The sequence below is a fragment of the Akebia trifoliata genome, chromosome 12 (genome assembly GCF_017979445.1).
Source record: "Akebia trifoliata isolate Shusen 1 chromosome 12, ASM1797944v1, whole genome shotgun sequence".
Taxonomy (NCBI): Eukaryota; Viridiplantae; Streptophyta; class Magnoliopsida; order Ranunculales; family Lardizabalaceae; genus Akebia; species Akebia trifoliata.
In genome coordinates this window covers 34,419,300-34,437,121 of record NC_141386.1, presented here as the reverse complement: position 1 = coordinate 34,437,121, position 17,822 = coordinate 34,419,300, and the positions used below count along the sequence as shown (strand labels likewise).

Here is a 17,822-nt window from a genome sequence, read left to right as displayed (position 1 = left end):
TAGCAAACATTCTGAATTTATTGTCATCCATACTGTAAATAACATATGTGTGTTTAGAGTTCTGCGTATTGGAGTAGACATAATTAATTCATAAAATTCATGCTGAAATCCCATAACTTCTTTGCCAGCTCTTCATCTTTAGCTTGAGCACTTGGTTTTGCTATGTTACTGTCCGAAAAATACTCACCACTTACACCCTTGACCTGTGGATGTAGTGCCACATAAGATGTCGTTGCTGCCCCCTGCGAACATGTCCAGTAAAAGAAGAAATAATAAATGAGCAACTCATTGACGTAGAATTGTGGAAAAACACATTTATATATCTATAAGAATCCATTACATTTGGTTCTATCAAAATATATAACCAAACCTGTGGAACATTTTTTATCACGTATTTGCCAACCCACCCAACGATGCCTACATCAAACCAATGGAAGACTCGGAGAATCAATAAGGAACCCCACTTGATCAGGCAAGCAATTCAAATCAAATATGCAAAATAAAAGAAAATTCTACGAGTTAACGAAATTGAATAGTGGAAAATTTTCTCGAATGGAATAAAGAAACTGGGGGAAGCAAGGATAAGTTCTCTATGCTTGGCAAATATAAAGCATTTGAACGCATTGTGAGGTGTAACAGGTGAAGCATCCACATGAACGGGATACATATATATATATAGGTTTAACTTGAAGAGGAAAAATGTGTTAATTGTCCTGTTAAATGTTGACGTGTATTCTAACACAGTTTTTAATGTATGTATGCCATGATTGTCATGATTGTCAACAGCAGTGCCTAGGAGGCAAAGCACCCACTTAGGCCATCGAGACACTTGGGTGCCACCACTTCTATGCGGAAATTAAAAGAGAAGCATTTTGGTAGTCACCCATAAAAGACCATGGTCTAGGCGGGTATGCCATCAGTTTTAGGACACAACAGGTAACTCAAACATTCACCAAAATATGGAGGTGTATGTCTAAATTATTTTGTAAGGGTCAAATATTAACCCCAACCCCCCTCCAAAAAAAAAAAAAAAAATTGGCTAAGGTAATTAAGCCCCCGTCGCTACCAGCTGTGCCCGACAGACAGGAAGAAAGATGTACGTACTGTTATGGCTTCTCTCCATTTTTTGGAAATTTTTTTGGAAAATAACAGTCTCTAATGTAAGATTAGTAGCTTTCATGTAGGTTTCTTGAAGATCTTGGGTTGTTTATACCTTTGGTCAAAACAGAACATATAGTTTGCGGGAATTACTTTTGATGACTTTGTTTTTAGATGTAACTCTTTATATAATCATTGATGCTGGAGTTTTCCTTTTCTTTGTTGCTCTTTGTGAGGCTTTCTCAGCCTCCTTGTAATTTGTTTGCCCTCTTTTCAATTTATTATGCTTATCAAAAAAAAAAGTCTCAAATGATGTTTGATGATGTATGTATCCTCGTTTTTATTTGGAATTTATGTTTTCTGTTTTTCTATTTCTTTTTCATTTTGCATGACCTTTATTACAACATATAAGAAATTGGAACTTTTTTTTGCTGCTTAAGCCACGCCTATGCCTCAGGACGAGCTTTTGACAACCATGCTGTGTATGCCATGAGTATAAATATATATATATTTTTTTAAAAGTGGAAAAAAATAGCTCAGTGATATACCATCAATGAAACTATGATGCCGCAGAAGATTGGTCGCAATAGCTCCTGGATGAAGTGAATTAGCAGTAATGTTCACCCCATCTTCCTGTTCAATGAATGAGAACAAACCATCATAACCATGACAGTTCTGACTAGGACAATAAAATAACTACATGAAATAGAGGGAGTGATATTTGTGGAGTAGGAGCTAGCAAATCAAAGAATTGGATTAAATGATGCACGCAGAAAAGGCATATGTGACTGTTAAAACTAGAGCTATTGTGTACAACCTAAGCAGGGATATATAAGACGAACTCAACGTAGTATGAGAACCTTTGCAAACGAAAACAAGCATACAACCATGACCATTTCAAAAATAGACAGAAGAAGAAGAAAAAAAAGAAGATTTGGGAAAATGTGACATACATTTCCCTTTACATGTTCAAATATATATGCTAGGAGAAACCAAACCAAATTGTGAGATACATAAGAGATGGTCAAACACGGAAATGGTGAAAAGAGGGAAAACTGAAAACAGAATATGAAGCATCCAAATATTCAGAGTTTTACCACAAGAATGTAAAATGGAACCTCACAATGAGGGGCATCCAAAAGATGACAAATGGAATAAGATGTTAACCCGGTAATGAAGGCATCCATGTTATTGGATATAACAAATCAGACCCGGCTCAGAGAATACTAAAATCCTTGGCATGGGCTTCAGTGAATAACTCCTGTTTATTATTTATTCTCAGTCCAATTCCCGGTTTACAAATAAAAAATAAAATGTTTGACACACAAAAGCATTGGGATTTGTTTGTTGCTTACAAAGAAATTTCAGAAAACCAAACAGAATGCAAACAATCATCAAAAAAAATATTTCACATCAAAAGAGTACAACAAAGAATATCATTCACCAACTCCTTTCTTGACTAATATTCCTGAATAAAGGGAATACCTTTAGGCGTCTTGAAAGCTCATTAGCATGTAATATATTAGCCAGTTTCGACTGACCATATGCACCTAAGGTGCTGTACCTGCATGTTATCAAGTGCAAAGACAAATTAAGACATCCAATTTTTCCATTTTGAAGAAACTTCCCCAAACAAAAGAATCCTACATGATAATGACAAGAAAGCAAGAACTGCTTAGTGCTGAGGTCATTGACTAATAACAAATGTTATCCACCATCTCCAAGGTTGGGAGTAGCGTAAAGTAAATGGTATTGGAGTGGTGTTACCCTGATTCATCATTGATTTTATCAAAACGAATTCCTTCACGGTATGAAAGTCGGTGACCTTCTGAAGAGACATTGACGATTCTTCCTTCTATGTTACTTTGTTCTGCTGTGTTTTTCATGGTCTCCAACAAAAGATTTGTCAAAATAAAATGACCTGCAAAAAGAAAATCATCTCTCTTCATCAATCCTTGCACTCAACATTGAAGTCATCTGAGAAAAAGGCACAATTTGACTAGCCTCACTCAAGTATTTCAATAGAAGAAAATATATGGTATACACGGCTTTTAATCTACACACAACATATAAATGGGAAAAAAAATTCGATAACATTGGCTTGCAAATAGATTAAATACACTCATTTGTGTACGGTTTCAAATAAAATATTGTGCTTCATTGGCAACACATAAGGCAGCTACTGTAATCATAATGCCTTGAAAACTAAATTGATCAATATTGCAAAGGAACCACCTCAGAATTCTAGCATTTCGAAATATGGAACACTAATCAAAACATGAAGGAGAAGTATAATTGAATCTTCAAAAGTTTGAAACTTGTGTTGGTTGTTGATGGTTAAAGTTTAAAGCAATTCAGGACATCAAAAAGCTACTACTGACCATGAACACTTTTCTTTCACTCAAATCTTCTACGATTGACATGATACAACAAATACGTGGCATACCTATATGGTTTGTTGCAAACTGGATCTCCATGTTGTCTTGAGAAAGCATGAAGGGGGGAGCCATGACTCCTGCATTGTTACTTCAAACAAAGAAGAACAGAGATACCCTTTGTTCATCAAGCTATTTAAAATAAAATAACCAAATCAATGCAGCAGAAAATCCACATAAAAAAATTGTGTGACAGCCAGCAATCATAATTGCTCCTATTCTTCGATTTTCTTACATGAGGAAGTTCAGTGGAAGACCCAAGGAAATGAATTCCAATGAAAATTTCTTTACAGATGCTATTGAGCTGAGATCTAACTCCATGAGATCAACTTTCGCATTGGGAATTTCCTTGACTATAGCTTCTTTTACATCCCTACCAGCAACCACATTTCTAACTGCCATAACCACGTGGACTCCATGTAATGCAAGAACACGAGTTGTCTCAGTGCCAATACCACTTGATGCTCCTACAATTACAATGAAAACAATCATTAAAAAAAATGTCAAAAGAGCAAATACGAAATGCTTCTTGATACAAGTTATTTTTAGATCTTCCATGCACTCTATAACAATATTAACCAAAACGAAGTAAATAATTCATGTTATATATCCACTTGTGACTATCACAGTACTCACAGTATCAAAATCAGAAACATATTCACCATATGCCAAAAAGTTAGACATGAAGTAACAATTGATGTCCAAATAAACATTTTTTTCCTGGTGGGTTTGCTGGGGTGGAGAAAGTCCTGACCAGTAACTACAGAAGTAACAAGAAAATTCTCATTTTGGCCTCTCTTTTTTTTCCTTTTGAAAATGAGAACACTTTATCATCAGAAAATGCAAATACTGCATCGAAGGAAAGGCAGAAGAGAAATGTATTTCAAAATGGCCTCATATCAACCATGATGACCTCATATCCATCTCTTTGAACAAAACAGAGGAAGGTGATAATGAGGAAAAACAAGTTTCCCAAATCACAAGCAGGGCCGGCTCAAGCATAAGGCCACTTAGGCCATGGCCTAAGGCCTCATGACGACAGAAGGCCCCCAAAAAAATTTGTTAAGGTTAACACGGTGAAAATTCCTCCACAAACAAATCCTTTTTTTTAATATTCAAACAGAGGAGATTTTTTTTAAATATTTTTTTAATAAACCTTGAAAATTTCCATAAATTGGAAATTTCTTCCCAAAAATCTTTTAATAAACCCGCACACGTTGGAATTGGGAGGATTTCAAAAATAAATAACTAAAAAATAGATTATGAGATTAGAAAGGGTTGCTTCCCAACAAATAATAAACTCTTTAGATCTTCGAAAAAATCCAAGTTGAAGTCTTCTAAAAAAACTAAAAATTCTATAAAATTTTATAGAATCTTCAAAAATCAAAACTCCATAATTTTTTTAGTTAATCCTTTCCACATCTGTTTAGATCCTCAACCTTCCTAGTTCCTACACCTTAAAAGGTTTTTAATTAGTAATTTTGCATCTTAAAAAGCGAGAAAAATAAATTTTAACTATTTTTTATTATTTACATAAATTATTAGTATTATTTATATTAATATATTGAAAATCAAAAAGGCCTCGTTTTGAGGTTTCGCCTTAGGCCTCAACTTATATCGAGCCAGCCCTGATCACAAGCCTTAGACTTAAAGACCACCCGAAAGAGTTGTTGCTTTATAACCAAGTAATTCCAAATAGGATCTCACCATAACCATCACCATAATCCTGCGACTACTACATCATCATTATCATCGAAACCTTATCCGAAAATTTTGTGGTCGGCAGAAAAATATCATGTTCCTCCAATCAAGTTTATACAGAGCCATGTCAAACCTACTACACCTAGATGATCCAAACAATCCATCATGCTTCTTTACAGGTTAAGCTTGGGAACTTAACAAGGTTTTGACTCTGATCCAACATTGCATATCCTTTAATTTAGTATCTGAGGGTGCCAACCAAACATGGTCGAGCAAAATCCCTAACCATGAAGCCCCCAATTCTTTAGCTATAAATGAGACAACTTTTCATGAAATCAACAGACAACAAAACACCCTCATCTCGATCATTAAAGCCTTATGCCTAACATCCCGGGTGGAATGAAAGCCTTAATCCAGAGTGTAAACTCCCTTGAATTGTCGGGAAACAATAGCAAAAACACATCCACACATTCCAATGCTCCAAAAGAACTTTTTTTTTTTTTTTTTTAATCTTCTACAAATCTTATAGAGACTAAATCCTAACAACACATCCATCAAACAACAACCCCCTTATTCATATCGATCCTTTGTGGTCTTTCCATTAAAAAATTAACCCCAACAATATTAAACTGAAATTCGTGCAAGACCCACATCAAACAACACATGTTTCTTCACCAAACAACATGTTTTTTCATTTCTTTAAAAAAACCCATTTATTCAAGTGTTCATGCACCCAATTTAACTAAAATCACAGTAAAAGAGAATAAAAAAGAAAACCTAGATCATATTTTATACCTGTAACGATGGCAGTGAGACCAGTTCCATCAATTCCTTGTGTAACTTCCTCTGCTGTAGAACAAGCTGAGAACCCAGAAGGGCCTTTCCTACCAAAAATCCACATTTTTTACCCCAAAGAAAAAAGCTAAATATTTCCCAAAGAGACGACAAGATTCCTTCTCAGAGACCCTCCGTTTATATTTGCTTTCTGCTCAAGAAAAATCCAATGGCATCACGACAGAAAGATGGTCACTACGGTTTGCCATGCACACATTTCTATGTTTTAAATTGTGGTGATTTAGAGATACCCCTCAACACGTTAGGTAATATTTGAGATAACTCCTGCATTTTCAAGCTCATTAATGACATACCCCTTGATCTCAGTCTTCTCTCATGAACTAATGTTAAATGACCTGAGTGCCCTCTCAAATGCAACTTCTAACTAAAAATTCCTTTGATTTTCTCTCAAAATTTATAATCTTCAACCCATAATTTTTAAAAACTGATAACTTATCTAGTCTACCTACATTGTCACGGACTCGACTCATTCAAGTCATTTTACGAGAAGTCTAGAACGAGTCAATGTGATGGACAATTCACGTGTAGACTATCTTACACATTAGTCTTTGAGACCGTGATGACTCACCCAAGTCATCTTATTCTCATACAAATTTTATATCATTGCTCCAAAATTTGTTGGGTTTGGTGATATAAAATCTCCATCTTTTGTTTCTTGAGGGTAATGGTTTTGTTCAAAGATATTTTGGGTAATGTCATTTTATTAATTTATGAGAAACAAAAAAGGTTCCTAGATGGTAACTGTTATTCATAAAAGGGATTTTTCTAAAATAAGGTCTTCTCTTTGTTAAAGAGAACAAAATGCAAGGGGGTATATTTATAGGCACCTGGGATGATGAATTCAAACCCTTCTCCCACACCTTAACACATGCCACGTGAGCCATAACTCAATACATGGCATGTATTGAGTTAATAAACCCCGCAAGTGAATCTTTTATAAAAATCACACCATAAGTGAATCAATTACTTACCTTACAATCTTTAAGATGTGATTATATAACCACTAATGCCTAAAATGTCTCTTTTTTAAAATTTCCTTGAATTGTGACTTACATGGCATGTATTGAGGTAATAAACCCCACAAGTGATTTTTTATAAAAATCACACCATAAGTGAATCAATCACTTACACGATCTTTAAGGTTTGATTATATAACCACTAATGCTGGGATGACACAGGATTTACTGCGATTCTCACAATTCTGACGTGTAGGTGCTGATGAGAATTGAATAAGAACAATATCTTTGTTCTAAAGTAAAATGACAAAACTCTTCTTCTAATTATTTACATGGTAGTCATGTGCATTTAAATACAGGAATTACAAACTCTATTCTAGGAAACTAGCTAAGAGTAAGGTTGTACAAAGTTGACTGTTTCAGAGAATTAATGTGCTGAACTCTATTCTAGGAAACTAGCTAAGAGTAAGGTGGTGTTTGTTTGCGCTATTTTTCAGTGCTTATTGCTGAAAAAAATTAAATTCAGCACTTTTATCAAAATAGCGCGTTTGTTTACTCGTGCTTATTGCTGAAAATAAGTGAAAAAAATTCAGCACTATTTTGATGCTGAAAAAAAGTGCTGAAGCGGTAAGCACTTCGCTTTTTCAACACGGACAAGTATGCCCTTTGTTTTTTTGAGCATGGACAACTATGCCCTTATTCTTAAAAGGATATTACCTCCTATATCCCATGGATAAGTATATAGACACCCCACAAACTTAATAAACCCACACCATAGCTAAATTATTTTGTCTTATATGGGTTAAAAATTTTGGAATGAGTTGATTTTTGGTGAGGATGATCTCTACAATGAGGAGATCATTCTCACAAAAAATCAGCACATCTTGAAACTTTTAACCCTATCAAAACAAGTTCAAGAATCGTAAATTGTCCATTTTTTTTTTTGAAAACTATTTTTAACGAGTTAGAAGTTTCAAAATAAACTGATTTTTGGTGAGGATGATCTCTAGACCATATAAATTATCCTCACTAAAAATTTGGTCATTCCAAAAATTTTAATCCATATAAAACAAAACAAAAAATGGCTATAGTGTGGGTTGCCCTTATTAATTCATAGGGTGCTTTTATAATTACACATTCTTCATTTCCATCGAAAATTATTCATAAAAAATTAAGTTATTTTTAAAGTTGATTTCAAATTTTGGTGACTTGTATGACATTATTATTTTTAATTTGAAATTTGTGGGCTTTTATAAATAGAAATTATTATTTATAAATTGAAGATTTGAGTATTATTTATTATTTAAAAATAAATTGTATTTTAATTTTATAAGAAATAATATATTTTATTGTGTTTGATAATAAATAAGCATTTAAAACATGCAAACAATGTATAATATGATTGTAAGGGTAACAAAGATAATTTATCAGTTTCAGCAATGTGTAACAAACATGATTCAGCATCTAAACAAACAACTTTTTTAGCACTTAAATTCAGCGCTTATAAGTTTCAGCGCTTAATGCTATTCAGCACTTATTTTTTTCAGTTTAACAAACAGCACCTTGTACAAAGTTGACTGTTTCAGAGAATTAATGTTTCAGAGAATTAATGTGTTGAACTCTATTCTAGGAAACTAGCTAAGAGTAAGGCTGTACAAAGTTGACTGTTTCAGAGAATTAATGTGCTGTGATTTATTAGCTGTACAAGCATGATTTTCGGCTATTTGTCTGATTTATTGTCCTTTGCTTGATTTGTGTGATCTTCCCTTATAGGTGCGCACATACCCATATATTTGTTTCCTTGCGAAACGAGTAAAAACCATCTGCGGTTATATGCACACCTCCACGTCAGAATTGCAAGAATTACAAAATCGCTTGTGGGTTTATTTATATTCTTATGGTGGGAAATGTGAAAATACCCTTTGTGTAGAAGATGCCATTTCTTTCCCATTTACAAATTAGAACACTTATGATCTTGTTTTGCTCCTTGTTTGAGGAATGTTACATGTAAAGAAAAGAGAATCTTCATAGCCAAGTTAAAAAAATCCACAATATCACTTGATAAGTTAAAGAAATAATCAAATTGATTTAACAAGGAAAAGATCAAGAGACTCAACAACCAGAAGATCAAAGAAAAAAAAAAACAATAGAGAGGAGGATGGATGGATGGCATTGATGTAGGACAACTTTAAGCTCTAGCCTTGAATGGGATGGCCCTGATGATGACTTGGTGGTACATTGCAGCAAGAGCAGCTCCAATGAAGGGTCCCACCCAGAATATCCACTGAAGACCAAAAAAAAGAAGAATTGAAATCATTAGTGTGTTAATAGCGATTTTAATCTCTCATGAACAAAACAATTAGGAGGAGAGTCGCCGCCTTACATGGTCATCCCATGCATGGGATTTGTTAAAGATGATGGCAGCACCAAGGCTCCTAGCAGGATTGATGCCAGTTCCTGTTATGGGGATCGTGGCCAAGTGTACCAAGAACACTGCAAATCCAATTGGGAGAGGTGCCAGAAGCTGTAATAAAATCATTTATAGTTAGTTAATCACTAGTAGTAAAAGAAAACTAATTGATTGCTTTATTAGGGTATTATCAATTACTTTATATGGGTATTTCAAAGAGATGGAAGTAAGGATCGCACATTCTATACAAATTTACATCACCCATGCCCCTTAAACATGCCAGTACATCATTTACAATGCGTGGAGATGCATGAAAGCCCATGCTATACGTGTAGAGGTGTGTGTTTATAGGGTTTATTGTAGAAAATCATGCATAAGAATCGATGATGACAATCAAATCGAAGTAAAGATAACATGACACAGAATTTACATGATTCGGCAAGATTGCCTAAGTACGTCTGCGACGCTTTCACCATTCATGTGAAAACCAGATTTCAATTTCTCAATCTCATTTTCACTGAGAAAAACTGAAAATCGTCAAAAACCTAGATAGAGTTGGTGTTATTTAATAGATAAATAGTAAAAAATGCAATTTTGTTCCTAGGGCAAAAAGTATGAAATTGTCCCTATTGTGGTGGAGGTAGCTTTGTATCCCTTATGCCAGTATAAAGCTACCTCCATCACAATACAAGGCCTAAAAACATAACACACACTTTTAATCATCAAGAACTACAAGAACCCAAATGTAACCAAACACATGAAAGACCAAAGAAGTGGTAACCCAAAAACCACTTTTGGTGTCAACCCCCAACCCCCCCTGAAGACCAGCTCTTAAAACATAACCCAGGAAAATGTTATAATTTAGAAATAATTCGGAAAAGCCACATACAGAACAACATGAAAACTAAGTTATAATCAACAATATCTTCATGAACAATGGATTTAAAATAAATAAATAAAACTAAAAAAATTACCCTACACTATACACGTGAAAGACTAAAGCTACAACACCAGATGAATCATAGATCAAGAAAGAGCTACAACTACACAACATATAAAAGAAGGAATACGTACAGGGACATGTGAGTCTCTGGCGTTTCTCTTGGCATCAGTTGCAGAGAAGACAGTGTAGACAAGGACAAAGGTGCCAACAATCTCAGCACCAAGACCATCACCCTTGGTGTACCCATGGTTGACAACATTGGCTCCACCACCAGCTGTCACATAAGAGTGATTCTCAAATCCCTTAATAACACCAGCACCACATATGGCACCAAGGCATTGCATTACCATGTAGAACACTGCCCTGGTTAGGGAGAGCTTCCTTGCTAAAAGCAGACCAAATGTTACAGCAGGGTTTATGTGACCACCTATTCAACAAACAACACACAGGGAGAAAATGAAGCTGAGAGATACCCAAGAGAAGAACAGAAGAGACATTGTGAGTATTTAACACAGACCCATCAAATATTTCTATAAAAATAAATAAATAAAAAAGAAGAAGAAGAAACCCCAAGAGACAGAATGTGGAGATATTATGAAAACTAACAGAGACCCATCAAAATTTTCTAAAATAAAGAAAAGAAACCCCAAAGAGAGAAACAGTGGAGATATTCTGCAAAACCAACACAAACCCGTCAAATATTTCTAAAACTTACAACCGAAAAAAAAGAAGACCCCAAGCGACAGAATGTGGAGATATTATGAAAACTAACAGAGACCCATCAAATATTTATAAAATGTACAAAAGAAACACCAAAGAGAGAAACAGTGGAGATATTCTGCAAAACTAACAAAAACCCGTCAAATATTTCTAAAATATACCACCACCTAAAAAAAACAAAGAAGAAGAAGAAAACCCCAAGAGACAGAATGTGGAGATATTATGAAAACTAACAGAGACCCTTCAAATATTTCTAAAATGTACAAAAGAAACACCAAAGAGAGAAACAGTGGAGATATTATGCAAAACTAACACAAACCCGTCAAATATTTCTAAAATATACCACCCCCTAAAAAAAACAAAGAAGAAGAAGAAGAAGAAAACCCCAAGAGACAGAATGTGGAGATATTCTGGAAACTAAAATAGACAGATCAAATATTTCTAAAATATAGAAAAGAAAGAAGAAACCCCCAAGAGAGAAACAGTGGAGATATTCTGCAAAACTAACACAAACCCATCAAATATTTCTAAAAACATACAAAGAAGAAGAACCCATCAAAGCATTAAACCAAAAAAAAGAAATTTCAAAGAGACAGAGAAAGAATTTGTTAGCTCACCTGAGATACCAGCAGTGCAGTAAACAAGGGCAAAGATCATACCCCCAAAAGCCCAAGCAATCCCCTGGATGCCCACAGTGGCACACTTGTTAGGAGACTTAGAGACACCCATTACAGTCAAAATGGTTATGTAGAGAAACAGAAAAGTAGCCATGAATTCTGCAATCCCAGCTCTCCAGAATGACCATGACTTCAACTCTCCAGGCTCAAAAAATGGTGCAGGTGGTGGCTCCTTGTAGTCCTTGTCTGTCTGTGCTGATGTCCCTATGGGTTGCCTCTCAGAGAACTTGTTTGCTCCAAGCTTAACATCCTCCTCTTTACCCTCCATTCTCTCTCTCTCTCTCTGAAACAATGCAACTCAAAAGACACTCCACAGTGAAGAAATGAGAAACATGGGATGAAGTATTGGTGGTTATTTATAGAATGTTGGACGCATGATCTATCTAATGATAAAATGGAAAAATGGGTTAGTTTAATTTTGTTTTACTTTATCTGATTTACTTTTGGTTTTTATTTTTAATACAAATTTTGGAGTGAATCACTCCAATACACCAGAACTACTACAATGGAATCAAATATTTTTCATCATTGGCTTCGTAATCTGGGATGGAAATTTACAAAACAGCCCTCTAAAGTGTGAGTAAGTTTGTACATAGTTCGACACAAAGTTCAAGGTCGAGAGAGATTCTACGGGCAAAGAATGATGAAGGATATTGAAAGGGAATTCTGATAAATCAAAGAATATAACAGATAAATTGTGAGGTGGTTCCTATGATTCGAAAGGATAGATCGAGGTCCTCTCTAAAATTGATTAGACTATCGACTCAAGACAGCTACTCATTTGCATTGGCCATGTGATTAAATTGGTATGAAGTAGGATGATCTGATCATGTGTGTAGCTAGTAGTTAAGAAAAGGTCGATTATTGTTTGCAGCATTAGCAGACAAGTGACTAAGCCGTGTTAATTTAAGTTTGAGGTGGAGTTGCATTCTAGGCATAGATGATGCATATTTTATTGTGTAAGACATGTGCAATTTCTCTTCAAGATGGTTATGGTATTCAAGTCAAGGTGGAGTTTTGGGCATGTGTAATAGGTTATTATCCCAAATTTTCTTCAATGTGACAAAAGTTAAGTCAAAATGGAGATTGTTGTGTAAATGGTATTTATGTCTATTTTGAAGAGTTTTTATTTTTAAGTATTAGTAAAAGGGAATTATGAAATTTTTCTTCTTACTTTGAGACTTTTTTTTTTTTTTGGTTGAGATACATGTATTTAGCAAGCTCTGAATTTTATAAAGAGTCATGATATTCTTATGCCATCCTCTTACCTACGCTCCCATCACAGAATCATAGATCCTTTGTCTCGAGATACACAAGAAAAGATTTTTGATTCTATACATCCTAATGCAAATGATCTACGATTCTGTGATGAGGGCATAAGAAAATCATTAGTCTTTTGTAAATAAAGATCTTTTGGGATGTAAAACCAAATATGAAAATAATAGTTGTTCTTGATTTGATCTGTGAATGTAAGCACACTACTAAATCATGTAAATCCTTGTTTTTGACATACGCCTATTCTCTTTACTATGTAGATCATCCAACAATGCCAAAAATTGATTGAAAAATCTTCGAGTTCCACTTAAAGTATTTTTTTGAGCCTACTATGTACAAAGGGGTGGGCCAATGATTTGTTGCATTTTACGTATCCTAATGCAAATGGTCTACAATTCTGTGATGAGGGCATCAAAAAATCATTAGTCTTTTGTAAATAGAGATCTTTTGGGATGTAAAACCAAAGATGGAAATAATAGTTGTTCTTAATTTGATCCATGGATGTAAGCACACTGCTAAATCATGTAAATCCTTATTTTTGGCGTGCGCCTATTCTCTTTACTATGTAGGTCATCCAACAATGCCAAAAATTGATTGAAAAATCTTCGAGTTCCACTTGAAGTATTTTTTGAGCCTACTATGTATAAAGGGGTGGGCCAATGATTTGTTGCATTTTACATTTTGTCTAGCCAGTAGACACCTATACTTTCTATTTAAGTTCAATGGTCCTTTTCAACTGGCCAGATTTTATGCATTTGATCACACTTAACAGCCACAAAAGAATGAGTTTGAATCGTAAGCATTCACGGTGGAGGATTAAAACCCTCCTCCCACACCTTAATGCATGCCGTATAAATCACAATCCAAGAAATTAATGTCTATAATTTTTCTATTTCAAAATTTTCTTCAGTTGTAACTTATGTGGCATGCAATGAGGTGTGTGAGGAGGATTTCATTCCTCCACCTCGTTACATATCATCTTGTCTCAAAAGAAATGGAGTTGTTTTGGAGTGACATTAAAATTGATATCATTTCACACGTTCCTAACAATTTAGCGAGGAGAAAGGTGATTTAAAAATAATGCCAAAATATAACTCCTTTTGTTCTTGTTTGGTGCCTGCCTAAATCCCGTTTAATCTAATAAAAAAAATTAATGATAAAAAATATAATATATATATATATATAATTGACGTGACAAGTGCATAGAAGTGTAGATCTTTTTTCTTGTGCATCTCAAGAAAAAGATTTATCATTTTATACACTTGGCACGCCAATTGTATATAGACTACTTTTTAAATGTAAACATTCTATCATGACTGTAAAAATAAATAAAAACATTTATATTTGAGAAATTTTGACCGTTTGACTGACCGTTGGGAAAGTGACAGCCTTGAAATCCACTTCACATATTGAGGCAACGGTTATATCATTTGTTGCTGTGTAATTACTATAGTACCCCTTATGTTCAAATGAAATGGAGCCATGTCTAAATATATGATCTATCTTCGAAGAAATGGTTAGAAGTACGAGGATTTGGGTTGAGTTTCTTGCTCTTGGCCTTTCTTCGACTGACCTTTACGTCCCCCTTTCAGCTGTTTCATGGAGTGTAAAATGTGGAATCTCACTATCAAAGGATTATAAGAACCATCTATGGGTACAAAGAGGTAGAGGACCAAGTCATAAGTACAAATTAAGAGGGCACAGGTGTACTAATCTCGATGCCACCACTAGCACGTCAGCTTGGATCACTATCATATGCCAAGGATTATGTTGTGAAGACCCTAACAATGTCGATTGGCAGCAAAAATAGAAACATCGTCGAAAGACTTCAAATACTGGGAAAAAAATCTAGAAAAAGGATCCTTTTTTGAGAAAATTGTAATGTTACCTTAGCTTAAACTACTTAGAATCAAAATGTGTCAAAGTCTTTATCCACTATTAATTGTTGTTAGAGGGGGGCAATATTATTAGATTAATGACTTTTTGACGCCCCTTTGACCTATGCCTCCATCACATAATCGTAGATCATTTGTTTTGGGATATGCAAAATTATAACATATTTATTGTGTATCCCAAGGTAAATGATCTATGATTTTGTGATGGGGGTATATGTCAAAGGGGGGCGTCAGATTATCATGACCCGTATTATTTTCCTCATTGAACAAGTGATATATTACTTTACTTTTATCATCATCCCTCACATGCTTACCTAATCCAATTATTATGTTTATGAATTTATTGATAATAATTAAGTGTGGACCCAATTCCTTAGAGTGCGATCTTCTTTTTTAAAGAAAATTTGCCAATCATATTAGACAACTCACACCCAACGAAATGCCCTCTTGGCCTTGTAAATTGGGACATATGCCAACTTTTGTGTCTGTTAAGACAATAAAGACTCTAGTACTATATAATGCCCAAAACAACTCATATGAAACCGCCCAAACTTCATTTTTTTTATCCATGTAACCACCACTAAGGTCATGGGAACATGGACTTCTAGAGCATTGTGGTGTTGTATTGCTAATTTGGTAATCCATATGGGTTCAATGACCCTTGGTTCTTAATTTGGTATTAAGAATGAATTGTTTGAATTTTGATTTAATTGGATTATAAAAAATATTTTATGTTTTAAATTATTATTATAGAAAGCTGAATTACTATAAACTAAAATTGGGTTATTATGATTTAGTTTTCGTAAATTTTATATTTTCAGAGGCATGAATGTCTCTCAAATAAATAAGTAAACAATGTGATTTTATGGTTAGTTGTAATTTGATATTAAGAATGAATTGTTTGAGATTTAAATTAAGTTGGACTATAATTTTTTAATTTTTTTTTAATTTTTTTAATGTTTAAAGTCACAATAGTAGAAAGTTGAGTTACTTCAGGCTAAAATTGACTTATTATAGGTTAAAATTGGGTCATTATGATTTACTTTCGGGAATTTTAAGTTTTGAGATACTTGAATATTCCTTTGATAAATAAATTCAAATAAAGCGATTTGATAGTTTAGTTGTCTTAGTTTGATATGAAAAAATGAATTATTTAGATTTTGATTGAGTTGGATTCTAAAAAGTATTTTTTCAAGATATTATATTAGAAAGTTGAATTACAATAGGTTAAAATTAAGTTATTATTTATTAAAATTACGGTATTATGATTATTTTTACTTTTGAAAATTTTAAGTTTTGATAGACAAGTTTGTCTCTAATAGATAGGTTTAAATAAAAGCGTTTTGGCATGTTAATTATCTTAATTGGAGATTAAAAATGAATTGGTTTAGATATCTTTTTAGTGGGATTATAAATAAAAAAATATTTTTATTTTTAAAGTTATTATAGCAAAAGAGTTGAGTTGTTATAAGAGTGCTGATAATATGGACTTGACACATGCTAACGTGGAAGCACATAATTTATTTTTAAAAAAAATGTTTCTCTCATTTGCTCGTTTTCTGCCCACATATTTATTTTTTTAGATTTCAAATTTTAAAAAAGATTGTTGGGCCCAAATTGATTATCACATTGACAATCCAACAACACAGACATCTAGATTTCATGAAAATATTCATATTAAAAAAAAAAAAAAAAACAATTGTTTTATTGATCCATGGTTTATAAAATGGATGGTTATCAAGTACCCACATCAAAAAATAAAATTCAATGGTGAAAAATAACTATTTTTTATTTTTTAAAACTTCATATAATGTTATCCTCTATAACCCCATTTCATCGAATCATAATTTTGAATGTCACAAGGTGATCATATCTGAAAGTTTTTTTTTTTTCACTATGGGTAGGAGAGAGAAATTCTCTTTTTCTCTTTTTTATTTTTTTAATAAATTATGTACTTCCACGTCAACGTACGTCAAGTCCGTCGTATTATCATCATTCTTGCTATAAATCCCTCTTATTAGTTGTGTAAACTCGATACCTGATATGAATTGCTTGAACATATATCGACTATAATTATTATTTGTGAAAGGAAAATGTTGGAGTAACATTAAAATTTACTTCGACTCGCACATCTATGTTTGAAATCATAGATGCTTTTCATCGAGATGCCGATGAAAAGCATCTATGGTTATATGTGCACCTTCACATCAGCAATGTGAGAATCGATGTATATTTCAATGTTACTCAAACACAACAGAAAATCCAAACCCAAGCCATTCCCAATCATCAAGCCTGATTTAGATTAGTGGGTCCAATTACGTATGGACCATTCTATATCATCTTTACAATTAGTTTGTAATAGGGTTATAACTCAAGCGAGTTGGGATGTTTTGGGATCAACATGTGCTCAACCCACACTTGACAAACACTAACCCTTGCATGTACCTAACCTGAACTCGAGCATAAAATGCTCAACTCAAACCCAACCCTAGTCAAATTGGCTCATTCATCATTAATACCAGATAATTTAGCAATAACAGTGATTATATAAAGATAAGTAGTATGTTAAAAAATATAAAATTTACAATAATTTTTCGTAAAAAGATGACGATGATTAACTCAAGTTTAAATGTGAATTATGAATGAGAAAGAAACAAAGATATTAAAAAAATGAGTCATGGCAGAATGACCTCAAGATTCTATCTCATCATATCACACATGTTGACGTGAAAATGTGCATGAATCATAAATATTTTTCATCGAGATACAAGTCACAAAGCATTTATAATTCTTACACACTTTCATGTGAGTATGTGCGATACAATCTTGAGGTCATTTTAACATTATATCTTTAAAG

The 17,822-nt window shown here is 33.7% G+C and overlaps 2 protein-coding genes across 2 annotated transcripts; both read right to left on the bottom strand.

Annotated features, from left to right (window-relative positions):
• On the bottom strand, positions 1 to 6,260 carry LOC147389805 (short-chain dehydrogenase TIC 32, chloroplastic-like). The gene is made up of 8 exons (XM_086417602.1): positions 6,030 to 6,260; positions 3,769 to 4,000; positions 3,545 to 3,624; positions 2,866 to 3,019; positions 2,584 to 2,662; positions 1,647 to 1,731; positions 371 to 417; positions 1 to 242 (listed from the first exon to the last, which is right to left on the bottom strand). Exons 1-8 carry the CDS (start codon positions 6,133 to 6,135, stop codon positions 84 to 86), a joined length of 942 nt encoding a protein of 313 aa, XP_086273728.1. The 5' UTR covers positions 6,136 to 6,260; the 3' UTR covers positions 1 to 83.
• A 2,791-nt stretch (positions 6,261 to 9,051) lies between these two features.
• Positions 9,052 to 12,132, bottom strand: LOC147389804 (aquaporin PIP1-3-like). Its single transcript, XM_086419132.1, has 4 exons — positions 11,736 to 12,132; positions 10,530 to 10,825; positions 9,429 to 9,569; positions 9,052 to 9,329 (listed from the first exon to the last, which is right to left on the bottom strand). The coding sequence occupies exons 1-4, from the start codon at positions 12,061 to 12,063 to the stop codon at positions 9,234 to 9,236; spliced, it is 861 nt and encodes a 286-aa protein (XP_086275258.1). The 5' UTR covers positions 12,064 to 12,132; the 3' UTR covers positions 9,052 to 9,233.
• Positions 12,133 to 17,822: the final 5,690 nt, after the last annotated feature.

Bases quoted from the DNA above. Each gene is read 5' to 3' on its own strand.
- LOC147389805 (XM_086417602.1), bottom strand. From the start codon at position 6,135: ATGTGGATTTTTGGTAGGAAAGGCCCTTCTGGGTTCTCAGCTTGTTCT. The intron at 4,001-6,029 runs GTATAAAATATG...TTGTAATTGTAG, and splicing joins TCTCACTGCCATCGTTACAG to GAGCATCAAGTGGTATTGGC. The intron at 243-370 runs GTTTGGTTATAT...ACATGTTCGCAG, and splicing joins TGATAAAAAATGTTCCACAG to GGGGCAGCAACGACATCTTA.
- LOC147389804 (XM_086419132.1), bottom strand. From the start codon at position 12,063: ATGGAGGGTAAAGAGGAGGATGTTAAGCTTGGAGCAAACAAGTTCTCT. The intron at 9,570-10,529 runs GTACGTATTCCT...ATTTTATTACAG, and splicing joins CCAGAGACTCACATGTCCCT to CTTCTGGCACCTCTCCCAAT. The intron at 9,330-9,428 runs GTAAGGCGGCGA...TTTGGTCTTCAG, and splicing joins CCCATGCATGGGATGACCAT to TGGATATTCTGGGTGGGACC.